The 20,347-nt window shown below is 39.7% G+C and overlaps 1 protein-coding gene across 3 annotated transcripts in view; it reads left to right on the forward strand.

Annotated features, from left to right (window-relative positions):
• Positions 1 to 20,347, forward strand: part of dis3l2 (DIS3 like 3'-5' exoribonuclease 2) — a 282,451-nt gene that overhangs the window by 45,071 nt on the left and 217,033 nt on the right. For all 3 annotated transcript variants that reach the window (XM_072572523.1, XM_072572522.1, XM_072572524.1), the window contains one exon: positions 2,008 to 2,109. In XM_072572523.1, the coding sequence (XP_072428624.1) occupies positions 2,008 to 2,109 (102 nt within the window). The remainder of the gene's footprint in view (positions 1 to 2,007; positions 2,110 to 20,347) is intronic.

The following is a 20,347-nucleotide window of genomic DNA, read 5'->3' on the forward strand; positions in this document are numbered from 1 at the left end:
AAGACAGGTAGACAGGTAGTGCAGGAGTCTTCTGTGGCTGTCCCTATTTCAAACAAGTATGCTGTTTTGGGAAATGTAGGGGGTGATCTATTCACAGGGGAATGTCGCACGAACAGCCAAGTTTCTGGTATTGAGACTGCCTCAAGTGCAATGAGGGGTACGTCGGGTTCCAAGAGATCAATTGTGTTAGGGGACTCTCTAGTCTGAGGTACATGGAGACGTTTCTGTGGTCAGCAATGAAAGCCAGAATAGTATATTGCTTCCCTGGTGCCAGGATCAAGGATGTCTCAGAGAGGGTGCAGAATGTTCTCAAGGGGGAGAGGGGTCAGCAAGAGGTCATTGTCCACTTTGGAACCAATGACATAGGAAGGGAAAAGGTTGAGATACTGAAGGGAGATTATAGAGAGTTAGGCAGGAATTTAAAAAAGAGGTCCTCGAGAGTGGTAATATCTCATTTTTGGATTCACATTTTTGGAGCATTGGAATCTCTTTTGGGTTAGAAGTGACCTGTACAAGAAGAACGGATTGTACCTAAATTGGAAGGGGACTAATATACTGGGCAGGTGTAGCATCTCTTAAAGTAAAGTGCCATAGGATTATTTCCATGTCAGCTCAGTGAGTGGGAAATATAATCACTATTACTTCACTGATTTGGAGTCTAAATTTTGGAACTCCTGCCCTAACAGCTTTGTGGGTGAACATACACTAAATTAACTGCAACAGTTCGAGAAGGTAGCTCATGGGATGGCACGGTAGCTCAGTGGTTAGCACTGCAGCCTCACAGCTCCAGGGACCCTGATTCGATTCCAGCCTCGGGCGACTGTCTGTGTGGAGTTTGCACATTCTCCCCGTGTCTGCGTGGGTTTCCTCTGGGTGTTCCAGTTTCCTTCCACAATCCAAAGATGTGCAGGTTAGGTGGATTAGCCATGCTAAATTGCCCATGGTGTTAGGTGCATTAGTCAGGGGAAATGTAGAGAAATAAGGGAATGGGTCAGGGTGGGTTACTCTTCGGAGGGTTGGTGTGGACTTGTTGGGCCCAAGGGCTGATTTCCATACTGTAGGGAATAAATATCGTAAATATCATATAAATATTGTAAATATTCTAAATATCATAACCTTTTTCAGAGCGTTTAGGGATGGGCAATAAATACTCGCTGAGTTGTAAAGGTCACATCCTCAAAATTAACAAGAATTTATATACATTGGCTTTATGGGTATAAATGTATTGTTTGGTGGTGGGATTATTCTGTGTAAATGTGAAATAAAGTTTTCCCATTATGTAGAGTTCTTGTATTTGAGTAAACTCTTTGTTTGTATGGATAATGGGGAAACTGGCCTCGTTAGTACTGCAAAATCATCATCAGGCAGAAAGTTGTGATTTTACATTTGATCCTCCCAGTGAATATGAACATTGGTATTTCTGTCTTTCTTGTGTTACTCCCTGATTGGTTAGGAGCAGCAAAGCAAGGTAAAGTTCAATTCACTTGGCTTAACTTTCCCTCATGTAAAGCAGCTACTTGGAACAAGTTTCATGTCTTTTTCATGCTATCAAGGGAATGATGAGTGGTTCAGCTCAACTGTGCTCCAGAATTGTTTCCAGATCCAGATATATTGTGTTTTCTAATCGGTTGTAACTGAGAAAATGACAGAATGGTGAATTGCTTTCATCAGTTAGTGTTCTTCCTTCTTTGTCTGAAGTGTTCTCTATTCCATTGGCTTGGGATAATTCTGTTTTTTATTGAAAGTGATTTGGGGTGCCTGTTGTTTTTTTTTAATGGCATGATGCCGCTTCAGATTTAGGAAGAACCCTGACAAGACTGTCCAAATTAGATTAAATGTACACAGATGCGCATTGTCAACTGACTAGTGGTTATGGCCATACATTATCTACCCCTGTATAACTTGATATTGTTTTTGTTAAATACTCTAATACTAATCTAATGTTCTTTGACAATGTCTTGATTTTATTGCTTTTGTCATTAATTCCTTTAATATTCTTCCTTTCAGGATGGAAACAGAGATATTTTTATCAATGGTGTCATTTCCCGAAATAGAGCCTTGAATGGTGATATAGTGGTGGTAAAGCTCCTGCCTAAAGAGAAGTGGAAGGTAAGTTTCAGATCTAAAATGAAAAAGAAATATCTTTATCTCTTCACCCCTAAACCTACCAAATACAATTCCAAATATCTGGAAATTCTTAGTAGCAATTAGGTGCTTGTGCAGGGTGGAATTTAATCCAGTTGACTGGGTCTTGCCTGGAGAGCTGATAGGATCTCTGCATTGCTGTCTTTGGAAAGGCCAATATTTTTAAATACTTATCAAGCGCTTGAGTGGACAGCAACATGTCTTCCCCAGAATCAAGTACCCCAGAGGGGGTGTGGAAATTCTATCCATCAAAACTGCTGCCCTCAGACTGATAGAATTTTATTGCAGGCTGCATCAGTGGGAGCAGTGATGGAAATGAACCCACCAAAGACCCAGGATCAACCTGGCACCCATACCACAGGTTGGTGGGATGGAATGTGCATGTGAATGTTGGGAGCAGGGATAGGTTTGTGGCTTTTAGCACCAAGTCCTTCAATCAGGGACTGTGTGTCAGACAGTGAGGGATTCATTCTTGGAGCTGCAAGCAAACTGATTGCTTCTCTGGTTTTGCTTCTCTGGTTCCATGCGTGATGATTTGTATCTATTGCAAGTTGAATGCTAACCAGTGGAGCTTGGGCCTTTGATTCCCATCGAGTCTAATTTTTCCAGAGCTCCTTGATATCACAGTTGGTCAAATGCGACCTTGATATCAAGGACAGTCATTCTCATTCACCTTGAAATTCAGCTCTTTTGCCCATGTTGAACCAAAGCTATAGTGAGGTCAGGAACTGAATTGACCTAGCGGCATCCAAATTGGGCATTATGGAGTAGGTTATTGCTTAGTAGGTGCTGCTTGATAGTGCTGTTGTTGATACCTTCCTTCACTACAAGGTAATTCCTCTCAAAAATGCAACATTTCTCTTACCTGGGGAAGCAACCTCTCATCTAAGGTTGACGTTGATGCAGGGCTTCAATATCACATCAAATCTGTGAACAATGCCTTCAGAGAGTCTTTGATGTGACTTCTGTGCTGATGCCAAAATCCTTGTGTGTAAAGCTGTCATCCTTCCAACTGTTCTATATGGCTCCAAATCTGGACTGCATATAGATGCCACCTCAAGAAGTACCATTGACACTGTCTGAGACAGGTTCTCTGCATCAAGCTGGGAGGACAGGCATACTGACAACAGCATCCTCGAAGCATCTAACAGCACCAGCATCAAGGCCATGATCAATTAAAACCAACTCCACTGGGCTGGCTGCATGCTACGGGTGTCTGAGTTCTGATCACCAAAGCAAAACGTGTTCACCCAGTGCAAGCAAGATACTTGAGTGTGAAGAGGACAATGGAACATTTCGATACATCCCAAAGGCTTCCCTCAAGAAATGCACCATAGATATTAACATATGGGGAGACCCTTATTCAGAAAAAATTGACTTGGAGGAAGCTCCTGTATGAAGGGATATAATCCTTTAAGAACACCCGTCAGCAGCAGGAAGTAGAGAAAAAAAATGAGCAAAAGGGATTCTAACAATCTCAAGGCCAAGGACCAATTACACCTCCCAGAAACATCTGCCAAATGGTGGTTGGAGAGGAAGTCCAGGATCCCATGACCAGTGACCATTTCCTCGGTGGACAATCATACTTGCCATTGAATGATTATCAAGCACCTTCGCTTTACTGATGATCGAGGGTAGACTGATGCGCACTATTTGGCTGGGTTGTATTTATCTTTTTTTTGTGCAGATGGCATATCTGGACAACTTTAGGGGTGCGTCAATTCTGGACCACAAGTCTTCAGTACTATTACCAAAATGCTGTCAGAGCCCATAGTTTTTGCAGTATCCAATGTCTCCAACCATTTCTTGATAGCACATGGAGTGAATTTAATCACTGAAGACTGGTATCTGGATGCTGAGGACCATTGGAGAGACCAAAACAGATCATATACTTGGCACTTCTGGTTGAAGACAGTTGCAAATGTTTCAGTATTATCTTTTGTATTGGTGGGGTTTCCTGTCATTGAAATGGGGGATATTTGTGACACTTCCTCCTCCAGTGATTGTTTGATTGTGTACAACTATTCATGACTGGATGTGGCAAGGCTGCAGAATCTAAATCCAATCTGTTGGTATGTTGCTTAAGTCTATCTATCGCTTGCTGCGTATGTAGTTTGGCATACAAGTAGTTCTGTTTTGTAGATTCACTAGGTTGACATCTCATTAGTAGGTAAGCTAGAAATGTCTCCTGCACTCTTCATTGAACCAGGTAGATGGTAATGATGGTAATGGTAGAGTACAGTGGTTACTCTTATCAACACTGTCATGGACAGATTCATCTGAAACTGGCAAATTGATGAGGCTGAATCCAAATATATATTTCCTTCTTGTTGTTTCCCTCGCCACTTGCCACAGATCCAGTCTAGCAACAATGTTCTTTGGGACCTGGCCAACTCATCATTAGTACTATTGCCAAGCCACTGTTGGTGGTGGACATTTAATTCCCCCACCCAGAGTACATTCTGCATCTTTGCCACCCTCTGTGCTGTTCAACGTAGAGGAGCACAGAATAACGAGCTGAGGGAGAACAGTATATGGTCATCAGCAAGAGGTTTCTGAGCCTGTGTTTGACATGATGCCATGAGATGCGAGGTGTGCAGAGTCAATGTTGAGGACTGTTAGGGCAATTCCCTACAGTATACTACTGTGCCACCACAACTTTTGAGCCTGTCTGAAGGGACAGGACATATTTGGTGATTCTAGTGTCTGAGAATATGTCAGATATGTTATGATTCTGTGAGTGTGTCTACGTCAGGCTATAGCTTTGTTAGTCTGTGAGACAGCTCTCCCAGTTTTAGCAGTACTAGCCAGTTGTTAGTAACGAATACTTTACGGGTTTGACAGGGTTGTTTCTTCCATTGTTGTTTCCTGTGCCTAGGTCGATGCTAGATGGTCCATCCAGATCCATTCTTCTTTTCTGAGAACACAAATGTTCAGCCCTTTGAACCTCTTTTGTCTTTCACTGAGATCATCGCTCATCTCCTACCTCAACTCAGAGTCTTTATATTGTTTCCATAGTTCTTGAAGTTTTAGGAGAAAGCATCCTTGGCTTTCCCTATTTTGTCTCTTGTTTCTTGAATATTGAAGTTATTGCTTGCTTCCTTTGCAATCTATTGGAATTGTTCACTGCGTAGGAACTTCAGAAAGATCAAAAGTATTGCATGAGTGATCTTTTGTTCCCACCACTGTTCTAATGCTGTTCTGAATATCAACTTTCTTGAGCTGAAGAAGACTCCTCTCAGTCATGGTATTGGACTTGCCCTGAAAGTAAGTTTCTATCCACAGTATTGCATACCCTAATTCCAAATCCATGACATTGCCCAGATTGGTCCCTGTCCCAGTTTACCTACTGTGGTAACCCTCTTCAATGTCCCTGATTCTTCTAGATTTGACTGTTCCAGTACATTCCTTGGCCTCCCATTTTCCACTCTTGACCAACTAAGCTTATGCAACACTGCCGAATTGTAACTTACATCAGACCCATTCACCTATTACCTTTTAGTTGCTTATCTACGTTAGTTTTAGGTTGAGCAGTGTCTTGATTTAAGTCTGATCTTATTTTCAAGTCCTTCTATGGCTTGCCTCTCCCTGTCTTTAATCTTCTCTGGGGCCACAATCAACCTTCCTTCTAGGTTGTGCAGTTGCACAGCTGCTTGAAGACCCCATGCATGCCAATTTGGATGCTGATGCGTTGACTCCCGTGTGCAGAATTGTTGCCGTGCACAGACTTAAGAGGTTTGCGCAGCAGAAAAACAGTGGGGAATTGTAGCCCATAACCCTTTGAAAGATCTGCACTTCTCCACGTCTGTTCTGTTGTACATCCTCAATTCTTCTTTCTCACTTTTGGTAACTCAACCTTCAGGTACTGAGGCTTTAATTTCTCAAACTTCTTCTTTAAACTTCTCTATCTGTTTTCCCTTCTCTCAAGGGATTCCTTAAAACCTGTCTTTTTGACAAATCTCATAGTCATTCACTATAATATCTCATTATGTGGCTCAGTGTCCAATTTTGTTTGGTTGTTCTTCAAATATAGGGGAATGGGTCTAAATGGGTTCTTCTTCGAAGGGTCGGTGTGGACTTGTTGGGCCGAAGGCCCTGTTTCCACACTGTAAGAAGAATTTTAGGATGTTTTACAATGTTCAAGTTGTGCTTGGTATATAATTTGTTGTTGGAGAGTTAATAATCTAATTATAGTGATAGTAGTAAGCTATCACAGTAAACTGTTCACAGTAACATACCAAAACTATTCATTATTTGTGAGAAGTTGATTGCATTGCACCTAAAACCATTCCCACATCTAAGATCAAGAGCTCATCAGAATGGAGTATTGCCCTTGCTTCCTAATAGTGGGCACTTTTGAGTATTTAATTATTTTCTTTTTACATTTTTGATCAGTTCTTTACTTGTTCCATTAAAAAAAACTCCAGAGATTTTCTGCTATTCCCTGCTGAATTGTTTATTTTTGATAATCTAAATTTGGGAAAACAGTTTCTTCATTTTAATTAATGTTATAACCTAACCTTTACCTTCAGAATTTATTGCATTATTTAGAAGTGCACGTTACAGTTTGTGTAATCAAAATTGAGACTTAAACCATTTATAGCATGCCTTGAAAAATCTGAAAATTAAAAAAAGAAGGCCTTTATAAATTTATCTGAGGATTAGCAAAAAGTGCAGTTTATTTTTGTGAACTATATGCTTGTAATTATTGGTGTACAATTACTTTGAAATGTCTGTTAAAACTTCAGTGCACCTGTATGAATTGTCAGATTGTATAGTTGGCCCCTAGTAAAATCTGGATTAATGTGAGTTGCATGAAACATTTTGGTGTGCGATTTACAAGTCTCATCTAGTTTTTCAACTTTACAATGCTAACTTAATTTTAGCGTTAGAAAATGGTAAACATAAAAATTACTTGTTTCTCATTTGATCGTGTAATCACCCTAAATAGTCACTTGCTTCAGAATAGGTTTACAGTATATATTTTTGTACAGTAGGGGGCAGAAAGGTTATTAGAGGTACAAGTCCAGGATAAGTGGTGTGAATGTAATCATGAAATCTGTTCCATTTTAAACAAAACAAGGTTTTTACTTTTCCAGTGGTTTCTGATACTTTTTTGTAATTGCTTGTGATTGTTCTCAACTCTTAAGGCGGCACGGTGGCACAGTGGTTAGCACTGCTGTCTCACAACGCTAGAGACCCGGGTTCAATTCCCACCTCAGGCAACTGTCTGTGTGGAGTTTGCACATGGGGTTTCCTCCGGGTGCTCCCATTTCCTCCCACAGTCCAAAATGTGCTGGTTAGGTGAATTGGCCATGCTAAATTGCCCCTAGTGTTAGGTGAAGGGGCAAATATAGGAGAATGGGTCTAAGTGGGTTCTTCTTCGAAGGGTCGGTGTGGACTTGTTTCCACACTGTAAGTAATCTAATCTAATCTTCTCCATTGTTCTTCAGTCCACACTTAAAAAGCATTTCAGGAATTACTCTTTCTTCCAACTGGAGTTATTGTTATGACCTTGCATCATGCTACAATAGAGTATCTTGTATATTTAATTTGCAATATAAATTGAAGGTCTTTTAATTGGTCCAGGCCCAGAACTTACAATTGGTGTCAGAATTGTTCAGAACTAAGCCAATTAAAGGAAAAACTGCTCTATCTAGTTTACAGAGTCATAAAGATGCACAGCACAGAAGCAGACCCTTCGGTCCAACACGTCCATGCTGACCAGGTATCTTAACCTCATCTAGTCCCATTTGCCAGCACTTAGCACATATCCCTCTTAACCCTTACGATTCATATACCCATCCAGATGCCTTTTAAATGCTGTAATTGTACCAGTTTCCACTACTTCCTCTGGCCACTCATTCCATACACGCACCACCCTCTGCATGAAAAAGTTGCCCCTTAGGTCACTTTTAAATTTGTACCCCCTCACCCTAAGCCTATGCCCTTGAATCCTGGACTCCCCCACCTGAGGGAAAAGACCTTGTCTGTTTACCCTATTGATATCCCTCATGATTTTATAAACCTCTATAAGGTCACCCCTCAGCCTCCAACACTCCAGGGAAAACAGCCCGAGCCTATTCAGCCTTTCCCTATAGCTCAAATCCTCCAACACCAGCAACAATCTTCTCTGAGCCCTTTCAAGTTTCACAACATCTTTCCAATAGGAGGGAGACCAGAATTGCACACAATATTCCAAAAGTGGCCTAACCTGTACAGCCACAACGTGACCTCCCAACTTTTATACTCAATGCTCTGACCAATAAAGCATACCAAATACCAGCCTTTACATCCAAATCATTTATATCAATGACGGAAAGCAGTGGACCCAGTAACGATCCACTGGTCACAGGCCTCCAATCTGAAAGGCAACCCTCCACCACCACCCTCTGTCTTCTACCTTTGTAGCCAGTTCTGTATCCAAATGGCTGATTCTCCCTGCATTCCATGAGATCTAACCTTGCTAACCAGTCTCCCAAACGGAACCTTGTCGAACGCCTTACTGAAGTCCATATACATCACGTCCACTGCTCTGCCCACATCAATCCTCTTTGTTACTACTTCAAAAAAAAATCAGTCAAGGTAGTGAGACATGATTTCCCATGCATAAAACCATGTTGACTATTCCTAATCAGTCCTTGCCTTTCCATATACATGTAAATTCTGTCTTTCAGGATTCCCTCCAACAACTTGCCCACCACCGACGTCAGGATCACTAGTCTCTACATCCCTGGCTTTTCCTTACCAACTTTCTTAAATAGTGGCACTATGTTAGCCAACCTCCAGTCTTCCAGCACCTCACCTGTGACTGTCGATAATACAAATATCTCAGCAAGGGGCCAGCAACAACTTCCCTAGTTTCCACAGAGTTCTCGGGTACACCTGATCAGGTCCTGGGGATTTTTTCCTCTAATATGGACATTTTTCAAGATGTCACCATCTATTTCACCACATCCTGTATCTTTTGTCTCCTTCTCCACAGTAAACCCTAATGCATAATACTCATTCAGTATCTCCCCCATCTCCTGCAGTTCCACACATAGGCTGCCTTGTGGATCTTTGAGGGACCTTATCCTCTCTCTCGTTATCATTTTGTTTTTAATGTATTTGTAGAATCCCTTTGAATTCTCCTTAACCCTGTTTGCCAAAGCTATCTCATGTTCCCTTTTTTCCCTCCTGATTTCCCTCTTAAGTATACTCCTATTGTCTTTATACTCTTCTAAGGTACCATTCGATCTCTGCTATCTATATGCTTTCTTCTTTTTCTTAGTCATCCAGCATTCCCTACATCTACCAGCCTCTCCTTTCACCCTAACAGAAATATATTGTTTCTAGACTCTTGTTGTCTCATTTTTGAAGGCTTCCTATTTTCCAGCCATCCCTTTAGCTGTGTACACCTTCCTCGAATGAACTTTTGAAAGTTCTTGCCTTATCCAGTCAAAATTGGCCTTCCTCCAATTTAGAACTTCAACTTTTATGTTAACATGTTTCCTTATGACCAGTCTTCCCATGCTGGCCATTCACTGGAATTTCCAGTACAGCAAACAGTACAGTGGAAGCTAAATCACAGCCTGCCATAACACTGGAGGTGCTGGGAGTGTCCCTTGAGGACAGCGGTAGTCAGTACAGTGTTTTAAATTGCACCAAACAAAAATAGAAATTGCTGGAGAAACCCAACAGATCTGGCAAATCTCTGGTAAGAAAGCAGAGTTAATGTTTTGAGTCCTTATGTGAATGGTCACTGGGCCCAACACTGGAATGTTATTGATTACTTTGAACTGTTGTGGATTGAGTGAGCTGCTGTGGAAGCATTTGTCACTGCTCAGTTTACAAAACACATTGTTGTATATCAGTAAGTACTTCAAAGCTAACTAGCACATTTGCTCAAATAAGTTCAAAAAAATTACAGAGAATATACAGCAATATACAGCAGCAGTTCTGCCCATCAAGCCTGTACTTTTATAGTTCACAAATTTCATCTCATTCCAGCTACCTCCTCTCAACCTTTTAGCTCATATTTCTATTCTCTTCCTTTGCAAGAACTTTTAAAATTCTGTGAACTGTTTGCCTCAACCATTTCCTGTGATAGCAAGTTTCATATTCTAGCCATTTAAGTGTGAAAACATTTCTCTTTATAACTGTAATGGACTGATGAGTGGTTGGCTTATAATTTATACTACCTAGTTAAAGATTCCATCTCTACTTTATCCAACCCAGTCATAATTTGGAGATCTCCATCACGTTTTTTGTAATTCAATAGCTTTCAAATGTTTTTGATTGAAGGAATCATTTTCAAATGTGACCACATATCCACACCCCTACCCTTCTTTATGTAAATTCTGTTCCGAGCCACTCACTGTCCTGACTTGGAAATATATCACCATTTCTTTAGTGTTGCTGGCTCACGTTCATGGAACTCCCTCCCTAATTGCATTGTGTGTGTACTAAGAGAATTGCAGCAGTTCAAGAAGGCATCCACCATCACCTTCTCAAGATCAATTAAGAATGGACAATAAATGCTGACCCAGCATCTCTTGAAAAATGAGACATGCCCATATTTTGCCCATATTTTGATTAAACCTAGTATACTTTAAAAAAAAAGAACTACCCTTTTTGAATGAGGCAAAAATCTGATTGAAGTTTTTGTTGGTCCAATTTTCAGCTGCTGCTTTTCTCCTTCATGTAAGTCCTTCTACATGGCTAAACCTAATTTTAATACAATGCACCTGCAAATCTGCCTGGGTACATGTAAATTTTTCAGCTGTAATTTTCACCCTGTTTCTATCAGGCAGCCACACTTGCACTGTAAATGTGACAACCAAAAATAAAATTTGTGTGTGGTTGAAAAATAGAATGCTTTATGCAGTTTAAATGATTAACATCTGAGCATATGGCATTTTGGATGTTGGCTTTGATTTGTAATGTGGAATGGAACGAAAGATGTCACCAGGGCTTTGAGGACAGTATTGGAAATGTAACTTCTGTTTAATATTAGTTTGTTAGAACAGCTTGCCAAGAGTCACTGCCTGACCTTACATATAACCACTTGAACAAGGTATTGGAAGATGGACAGTACCCATGCATTCAACCATGAGCAGTGGTTTTGAGAGATGAAGCTTTGTATGGTTGCTGTCAGTGTACAGGCTCGAGAAAATAATTTAGAATAGTTAAAATGCTAGTCATTGGAGATTTAACTGTGGAAAAGCACATGAAGTTCTGTTCCACAATAATTCAGAACCAAACACTATTGGTAGTAATGTGAAAAAAAAAGTTTATAATTAACTATCAGAAACATTGGATGCCTTTATAGAAGGGAAGAAACAGTGAAATCTTGAGTAACTGCCATATGTAATGGAAGGTGAATCTTTTCTAATCAGCCTTTTGTACTATTTCGTATGTAAGAGACCATATATACTCAGTGAATGAAATGAGGTTTATTCAGTGGCAGATAACTGGACCAGTACACGTGGATGTATTTCAGTTAATTTATTAAAATTAGACACCCTTTCTTTACATAATAATCTTCAATATTGTTTTCAATTGAAAATCAAAAATTGTAACAATTTAGGAAACCAAGGAGTGGAGTTGTTTAGAGAGTAGCAGTTTTCTGCAGCTGAGGGAGCTGGGAAACTCAAAACTGAGAATTGTATTTTAGGTGCAACATGTTTTCAGAGACAGTTTTCATTATACCTGCAAACAGAATTTTTTTAGTGTGAAGCATTATCAGAATGTTTTGACGAAAGTATAACACAGGAAGTAAGATTCTGTGGACAGAAGGTGTTTGCAATCATTAGATTTTGGATATAAATATAGGTAAAACAATTTAGGCGGAGAATAATTGAACTAATTTATATCTAAAGACAGGTTTTGTAAAGTGGTGGTAATAATAATATGAAATTTATTTATTGCTGTGAGGCACATATTTTTATTGTCATTGCTGAGAAATTCAGTTCCTGGCTCTCAAACACAGAGATAAAGAGGCCCTGGACCATTGAGTCCTCCATTTTGGAATTTAAATACTCACTATCCTCAGGACATTTGACTTTTTCAAGTCTGAATTGTTTTGTACTAATGCCCCAAGGATTAGGAACTGGGTTCAGACTTCCAATGCATTTTTTTTTGTAGAATTCTGGCACATGGGAAGTGGTGATTTATATCCAATTAAGGTCTTTTTACAACCATAGAATTGAATGAACTGTATGGTAATCCAAGAGTTTCACATTTGTCCACAATGTTAAATGAATAATTGAACTGCTTGGTCATGCTTTTGCAAATCCACCCTGCTTTCCGATTTTCACTGAGTGCAGACTGGTTTGTGAGTCCACACTGGGGACTCCATTATAGGCATCAACATGACATGTTCCTCCATAAATTTCATAGTCCTGGTTCATGTAAACTTCGGAGGTGTTAAAAGCTATAGTCTGCATGAACATACCATTTGAAACGTAAGTTTCTTTGAGTCATTGCATAATTTATGGCATTGAAGGAGTTTATTTGGCCCATTGAATCCATGCTGGCTTGTCACACTCCTCCGTCAATCTCCAAAGTTGTGAAGGTCATTTCCTTCAAGTATCTGTCAATTTCTTTGATTGTTTTCACTTCCACCACCCTGTAAACAATTCCAGGTCATTACTACTCATTGTCCGAACAAAGGAATTTCTCCAAAGTCCCCAGCATCTCTGACCCAAATCTTAACTTTGTGTCCCCCATCTCCTAGGAGAAAGTGAGGACTGCAGATGCTGGAGATCAGAGCTGAAAAATGTGTTGCTGGAAAAGCGCAGCAGGTCAGGCAGCATCAAAGGAGCAGGAGAATTGACGTTTCGGGCATAAGCCCTTCAGCAACACATTTTTCAGCTCTGTCCCCCATCTCCTTCAATCTGACCTTGTACCATCAAAGTGGATTTCAGAAAAGCTGTCTGATATTTTAGATGTTGTTGTGGTAAGGTAGGTAAGATTGAGTTTCCTCACTGAAAGTGCACAAATATTTTGATAAGTAAATAGAAAAAAGTTAATTATTCACAACAGATTTATTTTAAGAACTAGAATATACCTTTGAACCTTGTGTAAATAAAAATTATAAAACTGAGAGCTGTCAATCAAGGTAGGGGTTGTGTCTTTCAAGTGAATAAAGGGTCTCTCGGATCTTGGCCAAGAGTTGAAAATTACATAAGGTTAAAAGTTTTCAAGTACTTGCAGATTCAACTATACTGTGTCTGGGCAATTGACTTGTAGAAGAAGAGATTTGTTAAACATTATGGACTGTTTTCAATTGTTTACTTTGAATTTTTTTTTTATCAGATCCACTGTCATTATAGACTTCATTACTTCTATCCAGTGTTCAGTGGTTGATTGGGCATAGAAGTACAAATATCTGGATCAGTGGTGCTGGAAGAGCACAGCAGTTCAGGCAGCATCCAAGTAGCTTTGAAATCGACGTTTTGGGCAAAACGTCAAGAAGTACAAAAGTTGGGCATGAGAGTCCATTAAAGTTGTTTGGGATTCATGAGCCATAAGGGTTGTTTTGAGGGCAGGGGGGTGTTGCGTGGGAGTGTGAGGGTTGGAGGTCCTTTTTTTGTTATAATTGGGATGAAGTCCCACAGTCGCCTTACCAACAGCCCCATCCACACTCCTGTGGATACCTCAAAATTTGTTGTTGATCCCTCTGGTTTGACTGCAACCCACAGGAGTGTCCTCCCTGCTCCTCCTACAATGGAAGTCCCTTTTATCCTGACAAAATTGTCCTAACCTTTGTAAGTATAGGACAAGACAGTAATTGTAAATGTTGAAAACAATTACATAAATGTGTGAAAGGAAATCATTTTTTAAACATTTTGGCTCTGTCAAAAAGAATGAAATGATTGATAAATCATTGTCTATTCAAATGGGCATTTTGGGAAGGACTGTAATGAGAAAATGTACATTTACTATTGGATCATCTATCACAATTGAAAGTCACAGCATAAATAATGATAGTTGGTCATGCTGAATATAAATGGCCCTTGTTTACCCTTCAGGCTTGATTTGTGTTTAATGAGTATTAGTGCTGAGACTAGATTCCTCAATGGTTGATTTTTGTAAATTTTAAAATGTTGAACAAAATATTTTAACTGTATACATAATAAATATTTGTTAGTTGGTACCAACATACAAATTGCCTTGGTTTTTAAAAAAGAAGAAAATTTCCAAATATTTTGGATTTCCTCACCAGGAAGGGTGGATATTCTGTAGAGGAAGATAGTGAGAAGCCATGAACTAGACTGAATTACTGTTTATATGGGAAATGTAATGCTGTGTATATACTGACTTATCTTTGTAGATTATTAGTATCTGTTTCCCCTGGGTGTGACACATTTGACAATATTCCACAATAGCATATGAGTAGTTAGGTGTGGTGGTGAGTATGCCAGAGACTTCAAAGTGAGAAAACACAGGAAAGGGAAATTGCTTTGTCAGAATTATGTAATAATTTAAGATTATTCAGGAGACCAGAGCTGGAAGGTCAAGTGAGAAACTTTTCTTGGCCTGGGATGCTTAAATACAGGAATCACAAAGGAACATTATTGGGTGGAGTATAAAGTAATGTTTTACTGATGAGAGTTTTCCTTCAATGCTTTATCAGCTTATTGAGATTGCGCAGATGATTTGTATTTAAATAGTAGCCCAGAAATTTGTTTGTGTTGCTGTGGTGCAGTGGTAGTTCCTTATCTCTGAGCCAGAAGGCCTGGGTTTAAGTCTTCATGCTGAGAGATGTGTGGCATCTATCTTGATCACATTTGCTATTTGACGTACATGAGGGGGTAATTTATCTCAGACTATTACCCATAATCATGGGATCGGTCAGCTTAGTTAACTGGTTTTTGATCAGAGTGATACCAACAGTGTGGGATCATTTCTTATGCTAGCTGAGGTTCCAATGAAAGTTGCATCTTGTCAACTTCACCCCCTGCCTGAGATGTGGTGACTTTCAGGTTAAACTGCCAGTCAACTCTCTTTCATGGGACAGCAGTCCTGTAGTCCACAGCCTATAGCAATGCTATCTTCAGATTACAGTGGTTCGCAGACACTCAACCCAATAGTTTAATTTGCAGTGCTATGGAGTCCACGGTTATATATAGAAACATAGAAAATAGGTGCAGGAGTGGGTCTTTCAGCCATTTAATACGATCATGGCTGATCATTCAATTTCAGTATCCCATTCCTGCCCTCCCCCTATTCCCCTTAATTCCTTTAGTCACAAGGGCTCCCTTTTGAATATATCTAATGAACTGCTTCAACAACTTCCTGTGGGAGAGAATTCCACAGGTTCACAACTCTCTTGAGTGAAGAAATTCTTCCTCATCTCAGTCCTGAATGGCTTACCCCTTATTCTTAGACTGTAGACTTCCCCAACATTGGGAATATTCTTCCCACATCTAGCTGTCTAGTCCCATCAAGATGTTATATGTTTCTATGAGACTCGACCCCCCCACCTCCCCTCTTTATTCTTCTAAATTCTACAAGCTCTGTCGATTCAGTCTTTCCTCATATGTCAGACCTGCCATTACAGGGGTCAGTCTGGTGGATGTTTCCTGGGCTCCCTCAGAATGTTCTTCCTTAGACTAGGAGACCAAAATTGCACACAATACCCAAGGTGTGGCCTCACTGAGGCTCTGTGTAACTGCAGCAAGGCACCCTTTCTCCAATACTCAAAACCTCTTGCTGTGAAGGTCCACCTGCCATTAGCTTCCTCTCTGCCCATGCCAACCTTCAGCAACTGTTCAACAATTTCACCCAGGTCATGCTGCATCTTACCTTTCCCTACATTGCCACCATTTAGATAATAATCTGCCTTCCTGTTTTTGCAATCATAGTGGATAACCTCAAATTTATTATTTTGCATTTACCAAGTATTTGCCCACTCAGCCATTCTATCCAAGTCACACTGCAGCCTCTTTGCATCTTCCTTACAGCACACATTGCCACCCAGCTTAGTGTCCCTGTTTTACTTTAATGGCAGATAGGGATATACAATTGTTGAAGTTCATCCATGTGTTCTTTAAATGTCTGCCATTGTCTATCCACCGTAAACTTTTGAAGTATCCTTGGCCAGCTTATGATAGCCAATGCACACCTCATGCCATCATTGTATATATTGGTTGTAGGCCTGTGAACCACCTTTTTAGTTATTTGAAAAATCCTCTGTTGTGTTTTTGGTTGCACTTCTGCTCCATGTTCCTGATCTTTGGGCATCTAGTATGGAGGGGTATGGGAAAGTCCGAGAACCTTCTTATGGATCTGCTTCTGGACCGTTTTTCAGGGTTATAGCTGCCGACTGTCTGCCCCTCTTTGATGGCTATGTTTGTGCTCAGGTGTCCCTGGTATCCACTAATACTCTTAATGCCTTTAATGTGAGATGGGCATCCCAGGAGGTAGAGTGCTTGATCTGCCCTTGCAACTCTATTTTAGCCCCATCTCCCTCTCCTTCCCTGTTCCTCACCTTTGATGGTCTGTTTTGCTCTTTATAGGCTTGATGTGTAAACTAATGAATTGGAAAATTGGTGACTTACTGGTGGTGAATAGATGAAAAGTAACAGTCGTGATTTGGTGACTGGGGGAGAAAAGTTCAGTTGTGTGCAGAGCATTCTGGATATAAGAGAAGAGAGAGAAAGTTATGTTTTAGAGTATTTGTGGTGCAGTGTTAACATTCCTACCTCCAAACTAGGAGGAATTGGTTCATCTATCACTTGCTCCAATGTAAAGATATAAATCTTTGGGGGGCTCTTGTGGAGAAGTGGTAATGCTCCTACCACTGAACCAGGAAGACTAAGTTCAAGTCACATTTTCACCAGAGCAGTATATTGATATCTCTGTCCAGGTTGATTGGAAAAGCATTAATGTTTGACATGCAGTTCCTATTTATAGACTATGAGGATCTTCAGGTATTCCTCAGGATGCTGCTGTTTTTTCTGGCCAGAACCCGATCAGTATCTGGAACATGGTTGATTCATGGCGTGCCTTCCCGCCCTCAGGAATAGCAGCTGCTGTCAGAGAGCCAGACGGCGCTCAGGAGTCCAAACCTCCATCATTGTGGGTTAGAGTGGCTGGAAGGAAGGGCTGTGGCACAGTTGGGGCCATGTTGAGTGACTGAGTCCTGGCTAGATGCTACCAAAGAGTTGCCAAGCAGAGCGGCAGTGGACATCCAGCTCTGAGAGAAGCTCATTGAGAAGTGTTTGTACTAATTGTGCCTTTCCATTCATCATTTACTCAAAACCCCGACCAGTTATCTTGCAATAACTATCTGATTGCTTTCCTTAACTAAAAATTATTGACCTTATTTCACAACCCAGGTTTGATTCCAGCCTTGAGTAACTGTCTGTGTGGAGTTAGCACATTTTCCATATGTCTGCATGAGTGTTCTCTGGGTGCTCTAGCTTCTTCCCACATTCCAAAGGTGCGCCGTTAGGTAGATTGGCAATTATAAGTTACCCACAGTGTCCAGTGATGTGCAGGCTAGATGGATTTGCCATGGTAAATGAAAGGTAAGAAGGTGGGTCTGAGTGGGATGCTCTTCTGAGGGTTTATGTGGACTGGATGGGCTGAATGGCCTGCTTCCACACTGTACGGATTCTATGATTGGTGATGCATAGAGTTAAAGCTATTTTTAACACTTCCTAGAGATTTTATAGAAGAGTGAAAAAGTGGTGCAACATGCTGGAATTTAAAAGTCGACCAACAGAGCCAAGGTTAAAGCTGTGCTGTCACTGTGATCTGTAAAAGAGGTTACTTGAATTTTCACGGACAAGTTGTCAAAATACTAAAAGGATGCTCAGTCAGTATTGGACGAAATGGTTGCCGTTGCCATGCCCTACTCAAAGGTTTGAAACAAGTTAAACTCCTCTATTTTGTGCAGACACCCAGTCGATCATGCATTTCTCTGTGTGTATGAGAGTCTGAACTGTGCCCTCAGCATAAACATCTGAGTCCTCTGTAAGAAAACCAGTTGATTTACAAAGCTGAGTTTTAAGTCAACTGAGTAACTATTGTGCAGCTTGTAGACTTTCCCATTCGGATATAGAGTAGCAACAAAATAAATCTTTACCTACAGAAAGGTCTTAAAAAAAGAGCGTATTTAGTTACAGGAATGGATTGTCAACAGTAGATTCTACAATTAATTAAGTTTACAATCAAAATTAAGCTTCCTTTGGAGAAAATATAATGTTGTAAAACACTTTGTCTCCTTGTATATACAAGTCCATATCCAAGCATACAATGACATGGCAAAATATCTATGTATATCAAGATATAACTGTAGTTAGACCAGATACACCAAAAGATTAGTCAAAATCCAACCCTTACAAATGTAATAACCTACCGCTCCCAATAAATAAATAAATAATTGCTACTGTAACTTAGAGTAGACCACCAAAAGGAAGTTCCCACTAGTATGAATACCCTTGAGAACTTCCATAAATTGTTACTTAATATGACAGGTTTCAAATCTAGCTTTTACAGGAAAGAGCTACTGCCAGAAAGCAAAGAGAACTGTGGAAAGTTGAATTGCTTTTCTTGGCTTTTGTCTAAACTTTCTCAACAGTGTTTTGCTTTGTTTCTTTGCTGAGCTTGTAAAATGTGCTAAAATGCGTGTACTTTGGGCTTCATTAAGATGCTGGAACTTCATATAATAGGAATAATGGCTTGTATTCAGAAGTTATTGGTACTGAACTTCTCTTAGAAGAGAAATATCTATTTGGACAACTTTTACTGCTGTGCTCTCCCAGCAATTGTGAGAAAATAAGTGTGTGGCTCACATACATAAATACATACATACCGTAGAATTTCAAAATAGTTAATTTATTTTAAGATGGACTTATTAAGTGCATGTTTTTTCTCAGATCTTGAATTTTATTTGTATGGATCTTCTCGTATTTTTGTGAATTTGGTTTTATTACACTGGGCTTTAGTTACAACAATCACAAAAAAAATCATAAGTTAAATTCAATCTGGTTCCATCTGGATAAGCTTGTGTATTGAGAGATTAACCAATTTTCTCCAAAATTCATACTTTGAACGAGATTAGTGCTTAGTAAAACACCCGCACAATTTTCCTTTACTGGGTATCGCTGCACCTTTAAAACAGCTCTTAATGGGACATAGAATACTACTCTAACAAAAGTGTTTAGTGCTTTTCAGATTCACTTTTGAACAGATATTGTGGCAATATGATGAGGTATTTCATAGATTTTGTAGAGGAGTCATTGAAAACATTGCTGTGTCAATGTTACCTTATCCAACATAAGACAAGATCTGAACATATATTCAGTGCAATGAATTTTATAGTGAAGCTGATTGTGAATTTTAAGAATGTCATTTATATTTGTATTTATCATTGTAATAATACACAAGTCCTGTAAATGAAATTTAAATGAGTGAATGATGAACAAAGTACTTTAGTTTGTATTTTACTTTTAGGATCACAAAATTGTTCCTTAGTAAAACTGAACATGCTCAGATTTTGACACTTGAGTAATTCAGAAGATCTTAGGAATCCACCAGAATCGATGCTGAACCTCTTCCAGTTTTGCATTAATATATTGGCCCTCAGTGATGTCATCCAAATATATTGTCAACTCAACCTCACGCTACTGCTTCTATCTCATAAGCCTTTTTTATTCCTGGTTGAACAGCAATAGCTGCATTTAACTTTAGGAAGACCAAAACTGTGGTCTCTTCCACATTGCCATAAAACTGCATCCTCAGCAGTGAGTCCAGCCATTTCTCAGGCATTGTCTCATATTGAACTAAACTGTTCCTGACCTTGGCATCCCATTTTTTGATTATTCTTTTATGGAATATGGACATCACTTGTGAGGTTAACATTTGTTCCCCATTCCTACTTGAATATTGTATCTTGTTCTGCTGTTCACAATTGTAATATAATGTGAAATATATTGCTGTGGGTCTGAAGTCACACGTAGGCTAGACTGGGTAAGAATAGTAGATTTCTTTTCCTTGGAAGGACATTAATGAACCAGATGGGTTTGTGCAACAAGTAATAATAGATTCACAATTACTAGTACTGAAACTAGTTTTCAATTTCAGATTTATTGAATGCTTCCATGTTCTCGGAGCATTAGCTTGGACCTTTGGATTATTTTTCCAATATGTTATAGACCAGACCAAACCCCCTTCAAATATATCAAGGAGATAGCCTGGACCCTAA

Source organism: Chiloscyllium punctatum, chromosome 6 (genome assembly GCF_047496795.1).
Source record: "Chiloscyllium punctatum isolate Juve2018m chromosome 6, sChiPun1.3, whole genome shotgun sequence".
NCBI lineage: Eukaryota > Metazoa > Chordata > Chondrichthyes > Orectolobiformes > Hemiscylliidae > Chiloscyllium > Chiloscyllium punctatum.